This window comes from Manihot esculenta, chromosome 3 (assembly GCF_001659605.2).
Source record: "Manihot esculenta cultivar AM560-2 chromosome 3, M.esculenta_v8, whole genome shotgun sequence".
Taxonomy (NCBI): domain Eukaryota; kingdom Viridiplantae; phylum Streptophyta; class Magnoliopsida; order Malpighiales; family Euphorbiaceae; genus Manihot; species Manihot esculenta.
The window spans coordinates 23,714,760-23,730,472 of record NC_035163.2 but is presented as its reverse complement, the minus strand read 5'-3'; the positions used below and the strand labels follow the sequence as shown (position 1 = coordinate 23,730,472).

The 15,713-nt window shown below is 34.5% G+C and overlaps 1 protein-coding gene across 1 annotated transcript; it reads left to right on the top strand.

Moving 5' to 3' along the window:
* Positions 1-4,947: 4,947 nt before the first annotated feature.
* On the top strand, positions 4,948-10,712 carry LOC110612086 (nuclear/nucleolar GTPase 2). The gene is made up of 11 exons (XM_021752747.2): positions 4,948-5,274; positions 5,422-5,555; positions 6,422-6,551; positions 6,758-6,918; positions 7,350-7,451; positions 7,556-7,660; positions 8,187-8,315; positions 8,418-8,558; positions 8,992-9,092; positions 9,682-9,739; positions 10,153-10,712. The coding sequence occupies exons 1-11, from the start codon at positions 5,040-5,042 to the stop codon at positions 10,552-10,554; spliced, it is 1,698 nt and encodes a 565-aa protein (XP_021608439.1). The 5' UTR covers positions 4,948-5,039; the 3' UTR covers positions 10,555-10,712.
* Positions 10,713-15,713: the final 5,001 nt, after the last annotated feature.

Here is a 15,713-nt window from a genome sequence, read left to right as displayed (position 1 = left end):
TCTACTTGCTCAAAAAGGCTCTTTACGGCTTGAAACAGACACTCAGGGCCTGGTACAGCAAGATAGATGATTATCTGCAAAGCTTAGGCTTCAAAAAAAGCTTATCAGAGGCAACTCTTTATGTTAAACATAAGAACAATAATATTCTTATAGTCTTTCTTTACGTTGATGATATCTTGGTGATAGGAAATAATGCCTTGCTAGTTGAAAAATTCAAACAAGAAATGGAGCAGGTTTTCGAAATGACGGATCTTGGGGTCATGAACTATTTTCTTGGAATGGAAATTACACAAAGCCAGAATGAAGTATTTATTTGTCAAAAGAAATATGCCAAAGAAATTTTGAAGAAATTCCAAATGGGGGAATGCAAATCAGTTGCTACACCTATGAATCAAAAGGAGAAGCTGAGCAAAGGAGATGGAACCGAGAAAGTTCATGAAGGCTACTATAGAAGCTTGGTTGGATGCCTTATGTACCTTACTGCCACCAGACCTGACATTTTATTTGCTGTAAATCTCTTATCTCACTTTATGCATTGTGCTAGTGAGTTACATTTAATTGCAGCAAAGAGAGTGTTAAGATATATTAAAGGTACAATCAGTTATGGTGTCAAATTTGGAAAAAGTAAAGATTTCAAGCTATGTGGATTCTCAGATAGTGATTCGGTTGGCTCAGTTAATGACATGAAAAGTACATCAGGCTACTGTTTCAGTTTTGGTTTAGGTTTTTTCTCTTGGTGCTCAAAGAAGCAAGAGATTATTGCACAATCTACTGCTGAAGCTGAGTTTATTGCAGCAACAGCAGCAGTTAATCAAGTTTTGTGGATAAAGAAGCTTTTGTGTGATCTAAATATGGAGTAGAAAAGTGGTATTGAGATTTTTGTTGATAATCAAGCAGCAATTGCAATCTCTAACAATCCGGTCTTTCATGGAAAAACAAAGCATTTCAACATCAAACTGTTCTTCTTGAGAGAGATACAAGAAAATGGAGGAGCAATATTGGTTTACTGCAAAACTGAAGATTAAATAACAAACTTGTTCACAAAACCACTCCCAATTAACAAGTTTGAGCTTCTAAGGCAGAAAATTGGTTTTTGCAGTAACAAAAACAAGGAGGAGTATTAGTTTTTGCCTCTGTTCCTTCAAACTCACGTGTTTGTCATGTGTTTTTTTTTGAATTTATTTTTTTTCTAATTATTTTGATTTCAGTCTAAATAATATTAGATCGAGTTTTTAGGAATCTATAGTTTTTTTTTCGTGCTATCAAACACTTCTTCAGTTGTTGATATTGTGGCTTCATTTTTGCGTCAATTTCTGTTTTCAGTTCAGTTCAAAACTATAAATGTAAAGGATTCTCATGAATGATGATGTACCCTTTGTAGCAATTTTCTCTTCTTTCACTTTTTTTATTATGTGTTTTCCATTATTAAACCTTCAGTGCTTCTTGGCCTCTTTCTTTATTACTGGGCTTTAAGACTCTAACTCTGTTGTTGTGTTTTTCTTAAGACCTTAGACCTTCTGCTTGTATTGTGGGTTTATGTAACTTTTTTAATAAATGACTTTTTATCCCCAATAAAAAAAATTAAAAAATGTGAAATTAACTATAAAAAAGATCTACCTTTTTATAATGATGTGACTTTATATAGATTGTAAATGGTGGTTATTTCCCATTTAGGAGGGATTTGTTGAATGATCTACCATATGGTTAAACAAATAATGTGAAAGATTCACATATTATGTTGGGATGAGTCTTATAGTGGCTGTGCTAATATAAAAGAATTATATGATTGAACTAACTATTTGAGTGAATTAATTATACAATGTGGTTGAATTAACTATTTGAGTGAAGTAATTATATGGTTGTGGCCGAATCGTTGAATCTTGGGCTCAAATTATATGGTTAAATCATTGATTGTACCTTGTGAATTCAGAATTTAGTTTCAATTTATGCTTTAATTTATAGGCCTAGATAAAGGTAAATAAGCCATATTATATTTGTACATATGAATAATAAGGCAAAATAATTGTTAATTTATTAAGTGCAATAAAAATAAATATTGGTATTAAATTATAATAATTAAGTTTTAATATTTAGCATTGTGTAATTTTATTTTTAAGTGAAAAATAAAAAAATTATATATACGAAAATTTTAGAGGTATAGGATAAACTTTTGTTTTTTAAAGGGACAAAAAGAATTATATGTTCATAAAAAAAAGGGTAAACTGTAATTTAGTCCCTCTGATTTAGTGAAATGTAACCTTTCGTCCCTCTGTTTTAAAAAATCTTTAATTTAGTCACTGTGATTTTTAAAAACTATGCCATCAGTCCCTCCGTTAGATTTTCAGTTAAATCACCCGTTAATTTTAACTAAAAAGACTAAAATATCCATTCTCTCTCATTCCTCTTCCTCCTCTTCTTCTTCTTCTCCTTCCCGATCTCCTTTTTCTTCTTCTTCTTCTTCTTCTTCTTCTCTTTTTCGATCTCCTTCTTCTTCTTCCTCTTCTTCTTCTTCTTCTTCTCCTTCCCGATCTCCTTCTTCTGCTTCTTAAAATTTTCTCTGAGTGCACTAGTTCCCTTTTATTTTACTGTTCTTTTTCTTTGTGCTTCATTGTGAAAAAAATTTTCTTAAAATTTTCTCTGAGTGCACTAGTTCCCTTCACTAATTCCCGATCTCCTTTTTCTTTGTTTTCAATACCGTGAAGAGAACAAGAAAAATTCCTAGTATCTGAAGATACAATTTATGATGGTCATTGCCATGTTATAACATAAATGACATACTGTGCAATTGTAAGGCTCTGCAATACACCACTTTGACTTGATAAGTGGCTGAAGCAGAATGACTGATATGTAAATATATTGTTGACATGAGGAATAAATCAGATCCTGGTTAGTTCCAACAATGGCCCCAATGCCACCTCAAGATTGCAGCAAGGACAAAGCCACAATGATCATTGATCTAGAATGACCAAATTCAGAAGCATACCTTGGGGCTTGGGACAGCTTTTAGAGATAAAAGCTTTCTACAATCTTTTTCAAGTCATTGGTTCCTCATTTTGTGGGGGGGCTTGAACTTGTGGAATTTCATTGTTGGAGGCGGCAACCATAGTAGCAGCCGTCTGAGCCGTATTGGATGGCGGTGGAATAACATGTTTGGAAACACCATTGCTATGAGATCCCTGTTGATTTTCCAATTCAGCCCAAGCATTCAGAGTACCATTGCTTAATTGATCTTTTTGATTCCCAGTTCAGTCTTTGCTAATGATGAACATTTGGTTTCTGTTAGAACAGAAAATGACATTACCTCCTGATTCTTTAAGCAAGAGAAAGATGTTGCAACAAGAACATAGCATATCATAAATAAAAATTTGTTATTAACAATAAATTTTAAGAAATTTTTTTTCACAATGAAGCACAAAGAAAAAGAACAGTAAAATAAAAGGGAACTAGTACACTCAGAGAAAATTTTAAGAAGCAGAAGAAGGAGATCGGGAAGGAGAAAGAAGAAGAAGAAGAAGAAGAGGAAGAAGAAGAAGGAGATCGGAAAAGAGAAGAAGAAGAAGAAGAAGAAGAAGGAGATCGGGAAGAAGAAGAAGAAGAAGAGGAAGAGGAAGGAGAGAGAATGAGTATTTTAGTCTTTTTAGTTAAAATTAACGAGCGATTTAACTGAAAATCTAACGGAGGGACTGATGGCATAGTTTTTAAAAATTACAGTGACCAAATTAAAGGTTTTTTAAAACAGAGAAACGAAAGGTTGCATTTCACTAAATCAGAGGGACTAAATTACAGTTTATCCTAAAAAAAAATTTTGGAGTTGCCCCATCCATATCTGCCAAGTGGCCAATTCATATGCACAGACTATATTTCTGTATACCACAAGAACGAATGATCCTTCCTCCAAACGAACAATGATATTTATATAGTATTTTTTTTATAAAAAAAATAAAATCTTATTTTTAATTAATAATATTGTTACATTGTATATTAAAAAAAATTAAATAATTCAATTCACTATGGTTAGATAACCTATTTGTTGTTTTTTATTAATATACAAAAAATTATATTTTCATAATTTTTTAAATATAATTATTTCCATTAATTTAATATATTTTCTGTAAGTGGATTACTTGACAAAAAAAATTAAAATTTCATATATATAACTTATAACATGGAAATATAAGAACTTGTAAAGTTTAAATTGCTTGTGTAACAAAACAATTTTACTTTGCTTTTAATTGATTATTATTATTGTTATAAATTCAAGTAATGAAATGAATTATTTAAGTTTCAATGAGTTAATTACAAATAGTATATGGGATAAAATTATATTTAGCTAAATATTTAGCTGTGCTATTTGGGTTTATTGGGTATTTTTCACAAACAATAGGATATAATTGATATAAAAAAAAAGAAATTAATAGGGGCTCAATTGATTATATAAATATAAGTTTAAGAGCCTAGGTGGCCTTTTAATAATAATTTGTACCTTATTTTTTTAATAATTTCAAAAAAAAATACCAATTTCATATTTTTAGAATTTAAAAGTAAAATTAATATTAGCACTACCAATGTTAATAAAAATAATGTATATAAATCCTGTAATTCAAAATGTTCAATAATTTTTTCACTTTAATTTAGAGAAGAATTATATGCATGATTTTATGCATAATATTTATTACAATATATGTTATTTAATATCTTTTTAGAATTTTTTTTATTTAATATTTAAATATATTATTTGAATATTATTTATTATATTTAAAATAACAAATATAACAAAAATTTCAACTCGACACACCAAACCCAAATTCATCCCTAGACAATGAATCAAATAGGGCCGAGCCATACGCCCATAACCATCATTTCGTTTCAGCCGGGCCGGGTGAAAACCTGCAACCCGATTCGACCCAGTCGGCTTGTTTGGAACCACACAAAACATTTGATTCGACCTAAACGGCACCGAGAAGTTGCAGCTACTTTGGAGGCGTTTGCAGGCTCCTTGTAAGTTCTAACAAACAAGTGAAGCTGCGAAGGAGAAGAAGATGGTGAAGAAGAAAGAGAAGAAAGCGAACGTTTCCGGCAAGCCGAAGCATTCTCTGGACACGAACCGCAGTAATAGCACTAATGATGGCTCATCGCGTAGCGCTGCCACCGTCCGCCGTCTTAAGATGTACAACACCAAGCCCAAGCGCGATAGCAAGGGTAAAGTTTTGAAGCATGACTTGCAATCCAAGGAGCTTCCCAACACGCGCATCCAACCTGACCGCCGGTGGTTCGGTAAATTTCTTTTAGATATGGATGGATTTTTTTAATCTTTCTGTTGCTTGAGTAACTGTGTTGAAACTTGATTAATCCAATTTCTTTCATGGCGCAAATTTTTAAATTGAATTTATTCAAATAAGCTGTAAGCTATATTTGTTGTAGGAAACACACGAGTTGTAAATCAAAAGGAGCTTGAAATTTTCCGCGAAGAACTCCAAACTCGGATGTCAAGTAGCTATAATGTCATATTGAAGGAGAGGAAGTTGCCACTATCCCTTTTAAATGACCATCAAAAGGTATGAGTTCTTTGCAAATTGGAACTAGCTTTGCCATTTAAAGTAGCAACTATACATCTTTCATGCACTCGATGGGGTTGTGTAAAACTAGAGAATTCATCATTATGAAAGTTATGGGGAATCTTAGCCACCGTCTGCCGTGGTGTTGCATTATTAATATAATGTTGTTGCTTATAAAAACATGCTCATACGGAAGTAAGTGTTAATCTGACACAGTTCATATGATCTATTTTCTTACTTGCTTTTAGCTATTCATTGTTAGACTACGGCAATGCCTTGCATTCCAAGTGGTGCAAGCTTTCACACATTGGTGGGAAAAGAAAAGGGAATAGGATCTATATAATGCTAGCCTCAACTACTATAATAATTTGATTAACTATTTCAGGTCTAGTGGAAAAAAAAAAAAAGAGTCCAAAAGTTATTTACATCAGTTGAGCCTAAACTGTACAATTGGTATTAGCAATTGTGCTTGATATATAGCATAACAGAGTTGTGATGGTATTAGCAATTGTGCTTGATATAGCATAACAGAGTTGTGATGATGACGCAAAATTAAGTGAATGGGATATATATTCTCCTAATATCATATGCTATAATAACTTGGGTTAACCAATTTGGACCTAGTGGAGAAAGAGTCCAAAATTATTTGTGTTGATTGGGCTTGGCTGTTACACCTATAGTTAAATGCTTGTTTTCATATGCATGATATGTGAGTTCAAATCTGGTGTGACAAGTTTAGGATTTTTTCCTTAACCCAATTGCCTATATTTTTAATTCTTAAGGAATTTCCAGTCATACAAATTGTACCTTGAGTTTCTCTTCATTCTAACTTTGCATTTCCATTTTCATATTTTTAACATATCAAGCAAGCCAGAGTACATCTCCTTGATACTGAGCCTTTTGAGGATGCATTTGGACCTAAGAGGAAAAGGAAGCGCCCAAAGCTCTTGGCGGCAGATTATGAGTCTTTACTTAAGAAAGCTGATGGTTCTCAGGGTAAATTAACTTTTTTTTGGCTCTTAACCTTTCTTTGCTGTTTTGGAGTGCAGAGTTGGAGTTTGAGGTGTCTATCTATCTATATCTTTATTGTATATTTTGCTTCATTTTTTTGTATTTTTTACATTTGAATATGAATTGATATTATGATATTATCAAAGAGATAAAGAGAGGATGTGCTGAATAATTTGTTTTTAACTTTGCAGATGCTTTTGAGCTGAAGCATGGTACTAATGCATCTGCAGAAAGCAATGAAGGTGATGGATTTAGGGACTTGGTACGGCATACAATGTTTGAAAAGGGCCAAAGTAAGCGTATATGGGGTGAACTCTACAAAGTTGTAGACTCATCAGATGTTGTAGTGCAGGTATTTACTTTTCCTTATCTGATTGAAAACAAATAAAAGAAAAAGAAAATAAGTTCCTTGCTGTCCTCTTTAGTCATGATAAAAAGTTGAGAGAGAGTTGAGGTATCAGATTAGATTAGACTTTGTTATCTTTTTGGGATGCTATATAAAAAATTGAAAATACAATGTGTCATCATATTATTAGGCTGACATCTCTATGTTTGTTCCTGCTGTGATATTAGCAGACATGTGGAGATCCGTTTCATGGATCATGTTAGGAACATTTAGGTTCAGGTTTCATTTGGACATGCTTTATTGTCATTCACCTAAGCTTCTGATTGTCTTTCACCTAGACCTCTCTCTCTCTCTCTCTCTCTTGTTGATGTGTAGAGAACTGTTGAACTGGTTGGAAGACATTTCTCAAGCTTTTCTATTTGTTCATATATTTACAGGTTTTAGATGCCAGGGATCCCCGAGGTACTAGATGCTATCATTTAGAGCACCATTTGAAAGAGCATTGCAAGCATAAACACATGATTCTTCTATTGAACAAGGTCCGGTGTGCTTTCCATGTATAATCTTATCATGAGGAATTTATCTTTCTTCTTATTCTCCACTAAGATGCTGTTTGTAAATACTGGGTGCTTTCTTTATTCAGTGTGATCTTGTTCCAGCCTGGGCTACAAAAGGATGGTTGAGGACATTATCCAAGGAATATCCAACTCTAGCATTCCATGCAAGCATCAACAAGTCTTTTGGCAAGGTACTATATAGATTAAAGTCGAAATCGGAAACTGTGGTTTTTTCTCATTGGCTCAACATATTTCCTAGAATCCAGCAATATGTAGCATTTTTAATTTGTACATATAGCATTTTAATTTCAGATTTCTTTTTCTTCTATGAGCTTGTTTTACCATTTATTTAGTGCATTCAGTTGTGTAGTCTCTGATTGTCCATTTATTCTTCAGAAGACCATTTCCTTCCCAAAAGATCTATATTTATTTCTGATTTTCTTTTTATCTTTTACAACTGTTTCTTTCTTCAAATACCAATATTTATCTCTGATCTTCCGTTTATGCTTAAACAGACTTTTTAAGAAAAGAGTAAAAGACCCATATTTATATATTAATAGAAAAAAATTTGGAGCAAAAACCTTCGTTCTTTCTACCTTAAGATCTTGTTCTCTGTGCACACATAATTTTGCTCTGTCATTCTAATTTTCAGTCATTTTATATGGTTGTTTGGATTTGCAATACTAATCTGTAAAAATTATTCTTCTATAAATTCAGGGTTCCCTTCTATCTGTATTAAGACAATTTGCACGCTTAAAAAGTGACAAACAAGCAATATCAGTGGGATTTGTTGGCTATCCAAATGTTGGGAAGTCATCAGTTATCAACACACTGCGTACTAAGAATGTAATATATCCATTTACCTTTTATCACTTGTGAATTGTCTATGTTGATGCATGCCATTTGGTGGTTCATTTCGATTTGTTAATTTATTTTCTTCTTTTTCAGGTCTGCAAGGTTGCTCCTATCCCGGGGGAGACTAAAGTCTGGCAATATATAACATTAACAAAACGGATCTTCTTGATTGACTGTCCTGGAGTTGTTTATCAAAATAGCGACTCTGAAACAGATATTGTATTGAAGGGCGTGGTATGTCTCTTGTCTGTTTTGTTATGCATAATTTATCTGTGTGCATTGTGTGGCAGACAATCGTCCTTTTTCAGCATCGGCAAGTTCGTATGCTAGGTTTATATTTATAAGACTGTTGGGGCTTTTACTAACAAGTTATTATCCCTGAATATAACAATTGTTAGAAGGCTTGTACTAAGAGGAAGTTAATTTTTGAACAGGTAAAAGTTGGATTCACTGATTTTAGAACTTTGATCAGGATGGTTGGCGTAGGCAAATTATAATGGGGGAAATCTGAGTAAATAAGATCTAAATGAAAAATGGTACCCCTTTTGGAGAACAGAAAATGTAAAAATAAGCAAATGGGACCATTGGATTTCTATCCGATGCTTGCATGGCCTTCATTTCTTTGTCACGTCTATTCACTATTTGTGGATGATTGGGGCCTTTCCAGGTACGTGTCACAAACTTGCATGATGCTGCTGAACACATAGGAGAAGTCCTGAATCGAGTCAAGAAGGAGCACCTTGAAAGAGCGTATAAGATAAAAGATTGGTGAGCTACCTCTGCTCTAGGCTCTATGATTGCGTTATTGTATGTGAGTCAAGCCTTTTGAACCTATATGGCATTCCAGACTAATTGGTGTTCCCTAGATTGTTTACACAGGAACCTTGCCCTTGTAAGATGCTACAGCCATAAATATCGCTTTTGCTGATTTGCTTAATTTCAAAGTGCTGATTGTTGTGAGACGATGCATCTTATTTGCTTTGAAATTCACTCGACCTCTGAAAAGGCACAGGAGCTTTTAAAATTTAAATTAGCTTTTAAATTTTAAATAAATTTAAGTTATTAAATTCCCTTAAACCTACTTGGCGTATTTTCCAGCTTGGCATACCTTCACTGCTTTCTTCGTATTAGTTTTTTTTTCTTCAATTTGGAAGTTTGCCTTAGTACCTAATAAATGAAAGAACTTCTCTCCTTCCTTAAATAAATGGTAATTTGAAAGGTATTTACCTCCCTCCTTTATCATATTTTGAAGATGTCAGAGAACCTTTTAGCATTTGAAATCAGTTGCAAATTCTTTTGAATGATGTTAAATGTGGGTTTTTTTTGTGAATAAGCAGTTAAATCTTGTTGTTGTTAGGGATGATGAAAATGACTTCCTGGTTCAGCTCTGCAAACTAACAGGCAAACTTTTAAAGGTACATATCATCTTTTAATGCTTCATGCCAAGTACTACATATATATAGCGTTTTCTTTTTTGAAAAATGAATAAAATGCATGCTATAAGTGCTTGATGCTTTGATGCTTTTTATGGCTATGGCATTGCTTGGAAGGAGAATCTAGACCAGGCCTAGGATCTAACTGGTTCATTTAGTACAAACCATAATACTGGAAGATAAAAAAGTGGTTGCCATATAAGTTTAGCTAATGTTTTGTACTAATTTTTTTTTGGAAAGCTTTATGTAAGAGAAGTAATCACGCATTCAGCTTAAGTCCACCTATTATCAAAATAACTGGTCCCAGTGTCCCTTAAACCTCTCTCTTTTTTTTCTTTTTTTTTTTTCATTCTTATATTTGGAAAGATAAAGTGCATTGAATTTGTTGTTTTCAGGGTGGTGAACCTGACTTAATGACTGCAGCAAAGATGGTCCTTCATGACTGGCAGAGAGGTAGGATACCTTTCTTTGTCCCCCCACCAAGGCAACAAGAAGACAACTCCCTAGAGGAACCTAATGCAGATGGTATAAATGAGGAGACTGCTGGGGATGATAACCAAGCATCAGCAGCTTTTAGAGCCATCGCGAGTGTCATTTCATCCCAGCAACAAAAAAATGTCCCCGTACAAAGAGATCTTTTTAGCGAGAAGGAGTTAAGAGGTGATGGAGCTAACCAGTGTTTGACAGCTGAATGTGAGCAGCCTGAGCAGCCATCAGGGACAGATGATGAAATGGATGACGAGCTTCCAAATGAAGGGGGCAAAATAAATGAGAAAGTTGAAGCAACTGAATCATAGGTGGGTTAGCATTTTCATTGTGGTTTCCCAATCTGGAGAGATTACTTTTGAGGTCTTAGCTAGGTCACATATTATTTGCTTTATGAGTAATTTTGTTTGCTCGAGTAATTTTGTATGGTACATTTTGAGTTCAATAATTGAATGTTCTCTTGTATTAATTCTTTTAGTATAGCCTGTGTCTATGTGCATGCTCATACAAAGGAAATATTTGAAATAAGGAGCTTAAAATTGCTAAACACATTAATTAGTTTGTATCTTTTTAAACCGTTGACTCTCTCCCATGAATTTTTGAGACTAAATGGGTATGATTTTAAAATCGGAGCACTAAATAATTGTAATTTTGAATTATGGATGTTAAATAGTAGTGATTTTGAAATTGGAGAGATTGAATAGTTACGGATTGAAATTACAATGATTAATTATGAATGACATTTCAATGATTAATTATGAATGATATTTTAGTCATTTGGGTTTAGCACATCACTAAAATAAATAATGTTTTGAAATATAGCATAATTAATGGATATATTTTTTTATTTTTAACATCGAATATTTTAGTTTTTTAATATTTATTCATCCAGATTAGAGATATTTTTATTAAAATATTCTGTTAGTTGGTAAAATAAAAATATAAAAAAATAAAATTTAATTTCGGATAATACCTTTAAATTCTTAAAATTCATTTCTCTCTTTCGCCTATTCCATTTATCCTCTCTGCAACCTGAAATGTCCGATGCTGCTCTTCTACTTGAGCATCTCTTGCAGCAGAGCCTAAATCTAAAGAATCTGAACGGGAGCAGTCCTAGAAAATTTCCAGTCTGGTCGAACCATTGGAAAATTAATCTTACCACCAATAGTTTATGGATGAAGCCTTTGAAAGGCAAATGTCTGTATGGGCCAAGGTTACAGGTTAGCCTCCTTCTGATGTTAATCCCTTCATCCAGAGTTGGTTCTTAGCCTACATCTGACATTAACCCCTTTACTCTTATCTTGCAGTTCTTAAGTAATATGTGCACTTCGGATGGGATTGTGTCCAGTAGAATCGAGTTTTGAAAGATTTAAATTTGATTCGTTAAAATTTTTTCGAACTCCAGTAGAACTCAGATTTTACTCATTTCAAACTCGAACAGAGTATTAATAAACTCAAGTTTGACTCATTTAGTAAACGAGTTTAGACGAGTCAAATTTTTATCGAGTTGAGTTTTGAATAATTTACTAATAATTCAATTTATTTACGCGTATAATGAGTTTTATTTTAAAATTAACACTAAATAATTTTAATTAAATAAGTATATATACAAATTAGAAAGTAAACTTGTAAAAATGTACTTTTAGATCTTAACTTCTAAATATATACAAGTTTTACAAGTACAATTAAATTATATAGAGCTGAAATTTAGAAAATTTAAGTTTGCTTCATGAGAATATGTGGAAGATTTGAGTTTATTTATTTTATAATATTAATCTCAAACTATTCCACGAGATTGTTTACGAATCTGTTTCCGAGTTTTATTATGAATTCATAAATGAGTTAAACTTACGAATCTTAATGAGTTAAATACTATGAAACTAAAAATTAAATTCAAACTTGATTTGTTTAGAAATCGAGTCGAGTTCGGTTGAGTTTTTATCGAATTGAATTCGAATAACTCATAAATGGTTTGATTCATTTACACCTCTAGAGTCCTCTTATGCCAAAATCGATAAACTAGCCAATGAGCTGAAGTGCCTTTAATTTGATAGAAAGTGACCAGGAAAAGAAAGGCGAGTTTCTTGTGATGGATCCAATGATTTTTTACTCGACTAGATCGCCTTGGCATCTAATGGATCACTTGTTGAATTTACGTAAATTTATTTTTCATCTCAGCTAATAATGTCATCTAGATATTTATTGTATTACAAGACAAGGGGCAGAGCTCTTCAAGCTGAAATGAACTTGTGCAGAAGATGGATGGGTGGAGTAAGCTGCAAAAGTGAGACGATCAACATTTTTGTACAACAAAATTTCTACAACAATTTCAGGTCTCTCGCATTGAGACCTCTTTAAAGGCTCAATATTTTCCTAGTTATAAAATCATGAAAGCATTTGAACAATATTTGGTTCTCTGGTCATACTATGCTAATGGGTTATCCTCTGAGTTTATGTTTGTACTGTGTGGAATTGAAATTATGTATGATGATGAGATTCTATTGATACGGAGCGAATTCTAATAGACTTATTGGAGGGTTACATTGGCGTGCATCAAGTAGGAACGAATTTGCCAATTATGAATTGGGCGTTTTAACCATTCACCCATGGATGCTTAGTGGGAATCATCAGTAACGACCCGAAATCGGACCGCTACCGGCGCTAGGATCCAGATTGACTTAAAGTCGCCGGGACCCGTAGCAAGCCTGCTATACTCTCTGTGTACCTGTAAAACCCCATACATGTTTAACATAACCTGTAAAACTGAAAACCTCCTGCTATCTCATACCATGGTTCAACCTGTGCATGCACTAACTCATTACACAGACTCCCCTTTCCAGAGCACTCATCAAAGCTCTAGCTGAGTCCACACAGCATATGTCAAACCTGATCATCCATACTCATCAACTAGCCATATACATCATAGACCATGTATACAAAAAGGGATTTACATTACATCTGGGTCAAGCACAATACTATACAAAACCATTATAACTCTTTACATCATTATTTTTCTTTACATCATTACATGTCCACACTAGGCTATTACACATCTCTTACTCTTTCTCTTCCTGTACCCTGCTAGACTCCCCTGCACACTGAACCTGCAAAACTAGGTTAGGGGAGAGGGGTGAGCTATAAAGCCCAGTGAGTAGAAACACTGAAAACTAGTTCATGAATTACATGCTCTCATGAAATGCATCACATCACAAACATTTCATATCACAGATGGACATGACCACCAAAACTCCCTCCAGTATCAGTATGCCTGGCCCGGCCAGGTCTTACAACATCTGTATGTTTGGCCCGGCCAGGTCTTACAACATCTGTATGCCTGGCCCGGCCAGGTCTTACAACATTTCTAAGGCTATTGGAGTCGCCTTGGTCCATCCACATCATCATAGTCATCATATTATGCAACGCACCATATTCGTGAAACTAGTGCAATCAACCTACTATAAACAGCATGATGCATGAACATGCTTGAGGCATTTAATTTCTTTAAAATAAAGATGAAGTTGAGTTCTACTCACCTCTGGCTGACTCTGGTCTAACTTGGTTAACTCTGGTGCAGTGCTCACTGCTGGTCTCTGCGGTTCCTCTGGTCCGTACCTACACAGGTGGACGCCAATGAGGGACCAAACTAGCTCAAGAACATCTCTAAACCACTTCCCAAAACCCCTAAAACAATCACATAAAGCATGCAAAAGAAGGCTGGACAGGGCACTTTCGACGGCAGGTTCGGCGGCCGAAAGTCCTGTCCAGAGACGAAACTCAAGCACCTTCGGCGGCCGAACTTTTACTTTCGGCAGCCGAACCCTTTCGGAGGCAAGGTTCGGGGGCTGAAGGGCACTCCAGAGACGAAAGTCTCTATCCTTCGGCGGCACCTTCGGCGGCCGAAACCCCGCTCCAGAGCCGAAAGTTCAAACCTTCGGGAGCGAGCTTAGGCAGCCGAAACCACCTCCTTAGCACGTTCGGCGGCCGAACCTTCCTTCGGCGGCCGAACCTGGATTTGCCAGTTAGGCAGAATCCTGCTATTCTCATGCACAACTTCCCCCAAACACACTCAAACATGCAACCAACCAAACCACAACTCGCATATACGCATGCACATGCACAAAAGGGTCCAACACTAACCTTAAAAACCCCAAACAACAACATCAACACAACACATAAGCATAGTTTTGCACAAAACTCACATCAACCATACTTAACCTAAACATGCATCTCTACCCATAAAAACTCCATAAAACCTTTAGAAAACATGCTAGAAGCTCAGGATCTACCCTTACCTCTGAGAATACGTGAGGATAGGTAATCCTAACGTGGAAAGATGGAGAACCAACCTTTCCAAGCTTCCAAACTCTCAAACTTGGAATTGTAGCTCAAAACTTCAAAACTTCAAAACAAACACAACACTCGTCAAACCCTTGAAAGATTTACGGGAAAACATAAAAATCACATGAGGAAGGAGAGGAACACACCTATGGCGGCTGATGGATGAAATTTCTATCCATTTCACCGACATGTGGCCTTTTATAGGTGGCTGGCCAGACCACCTTCGGCGGCCAAACGTGTTTCCGAAACCATGCAAGGTTCGGCGGCCGAAACTCACTTTCGGCGGCCGAACTTGCCATTTCCTTCCTTTGTGTTTTCCAGTCAAAAACCCATTTGCTTTATACTTAACACATTAAAACAGATTCAAAATACTTAGAAAACATACCTATTATCCTTCTAGAGAGTTCCGACATCCGAGATTCCACCGGACTACCGGAATTCCGATGCCGGACTCTAGCCAGGTATTACATCTTCGTACATGGTGAATAATCAAATTCCAATTGAAATGAAATCTTTAGGAGGAATTAATGCAATTTAGGAGGAATCAATGCAACTTAAGAGGAATCAATGCAAGGACATCAATTCAAATCCTAGATTTTCGAATTGAGAGAGATATCGAGAGAGATCAAGTCAGTAGAATCATTCATTCATATGTTTTGTGCTTATGGATTTTATACTTGATAAGAATCACGTTGAGAAGGTAAGATTTTGTTTGCCTTCACTGTGATTGTGCTATGAATTTTAGTGGAATCATATTTTCAACGCATATGTCTTTTTTTAAATTTTAATTGTTGAAATTTTATGTATTTGTGAATATTAAAATTGAATTTAGACTACTTTTATTTGTTGATTCTTATATTATGACTATAAATTGATTGATTTTTGACATAGGGCTTTTTGAGTTTGATAGAATAAAAATTCAAGGATTAAAATATTAGGCTCTAAAAAGGATATTTCTGTCATTTATTCTGTTACTAACAGTATTTTTTACGGAGACTTCTAATTTTAACAAAATGAAACTTTAAAGATTAAAATATTGAATTCTAAAACATAGAGAAACAAATCCGTTAATTATATTATATTTCAAAAATGAAAAAATTTTCTTTATTAATGGCTTAAATGGTTGGAATAA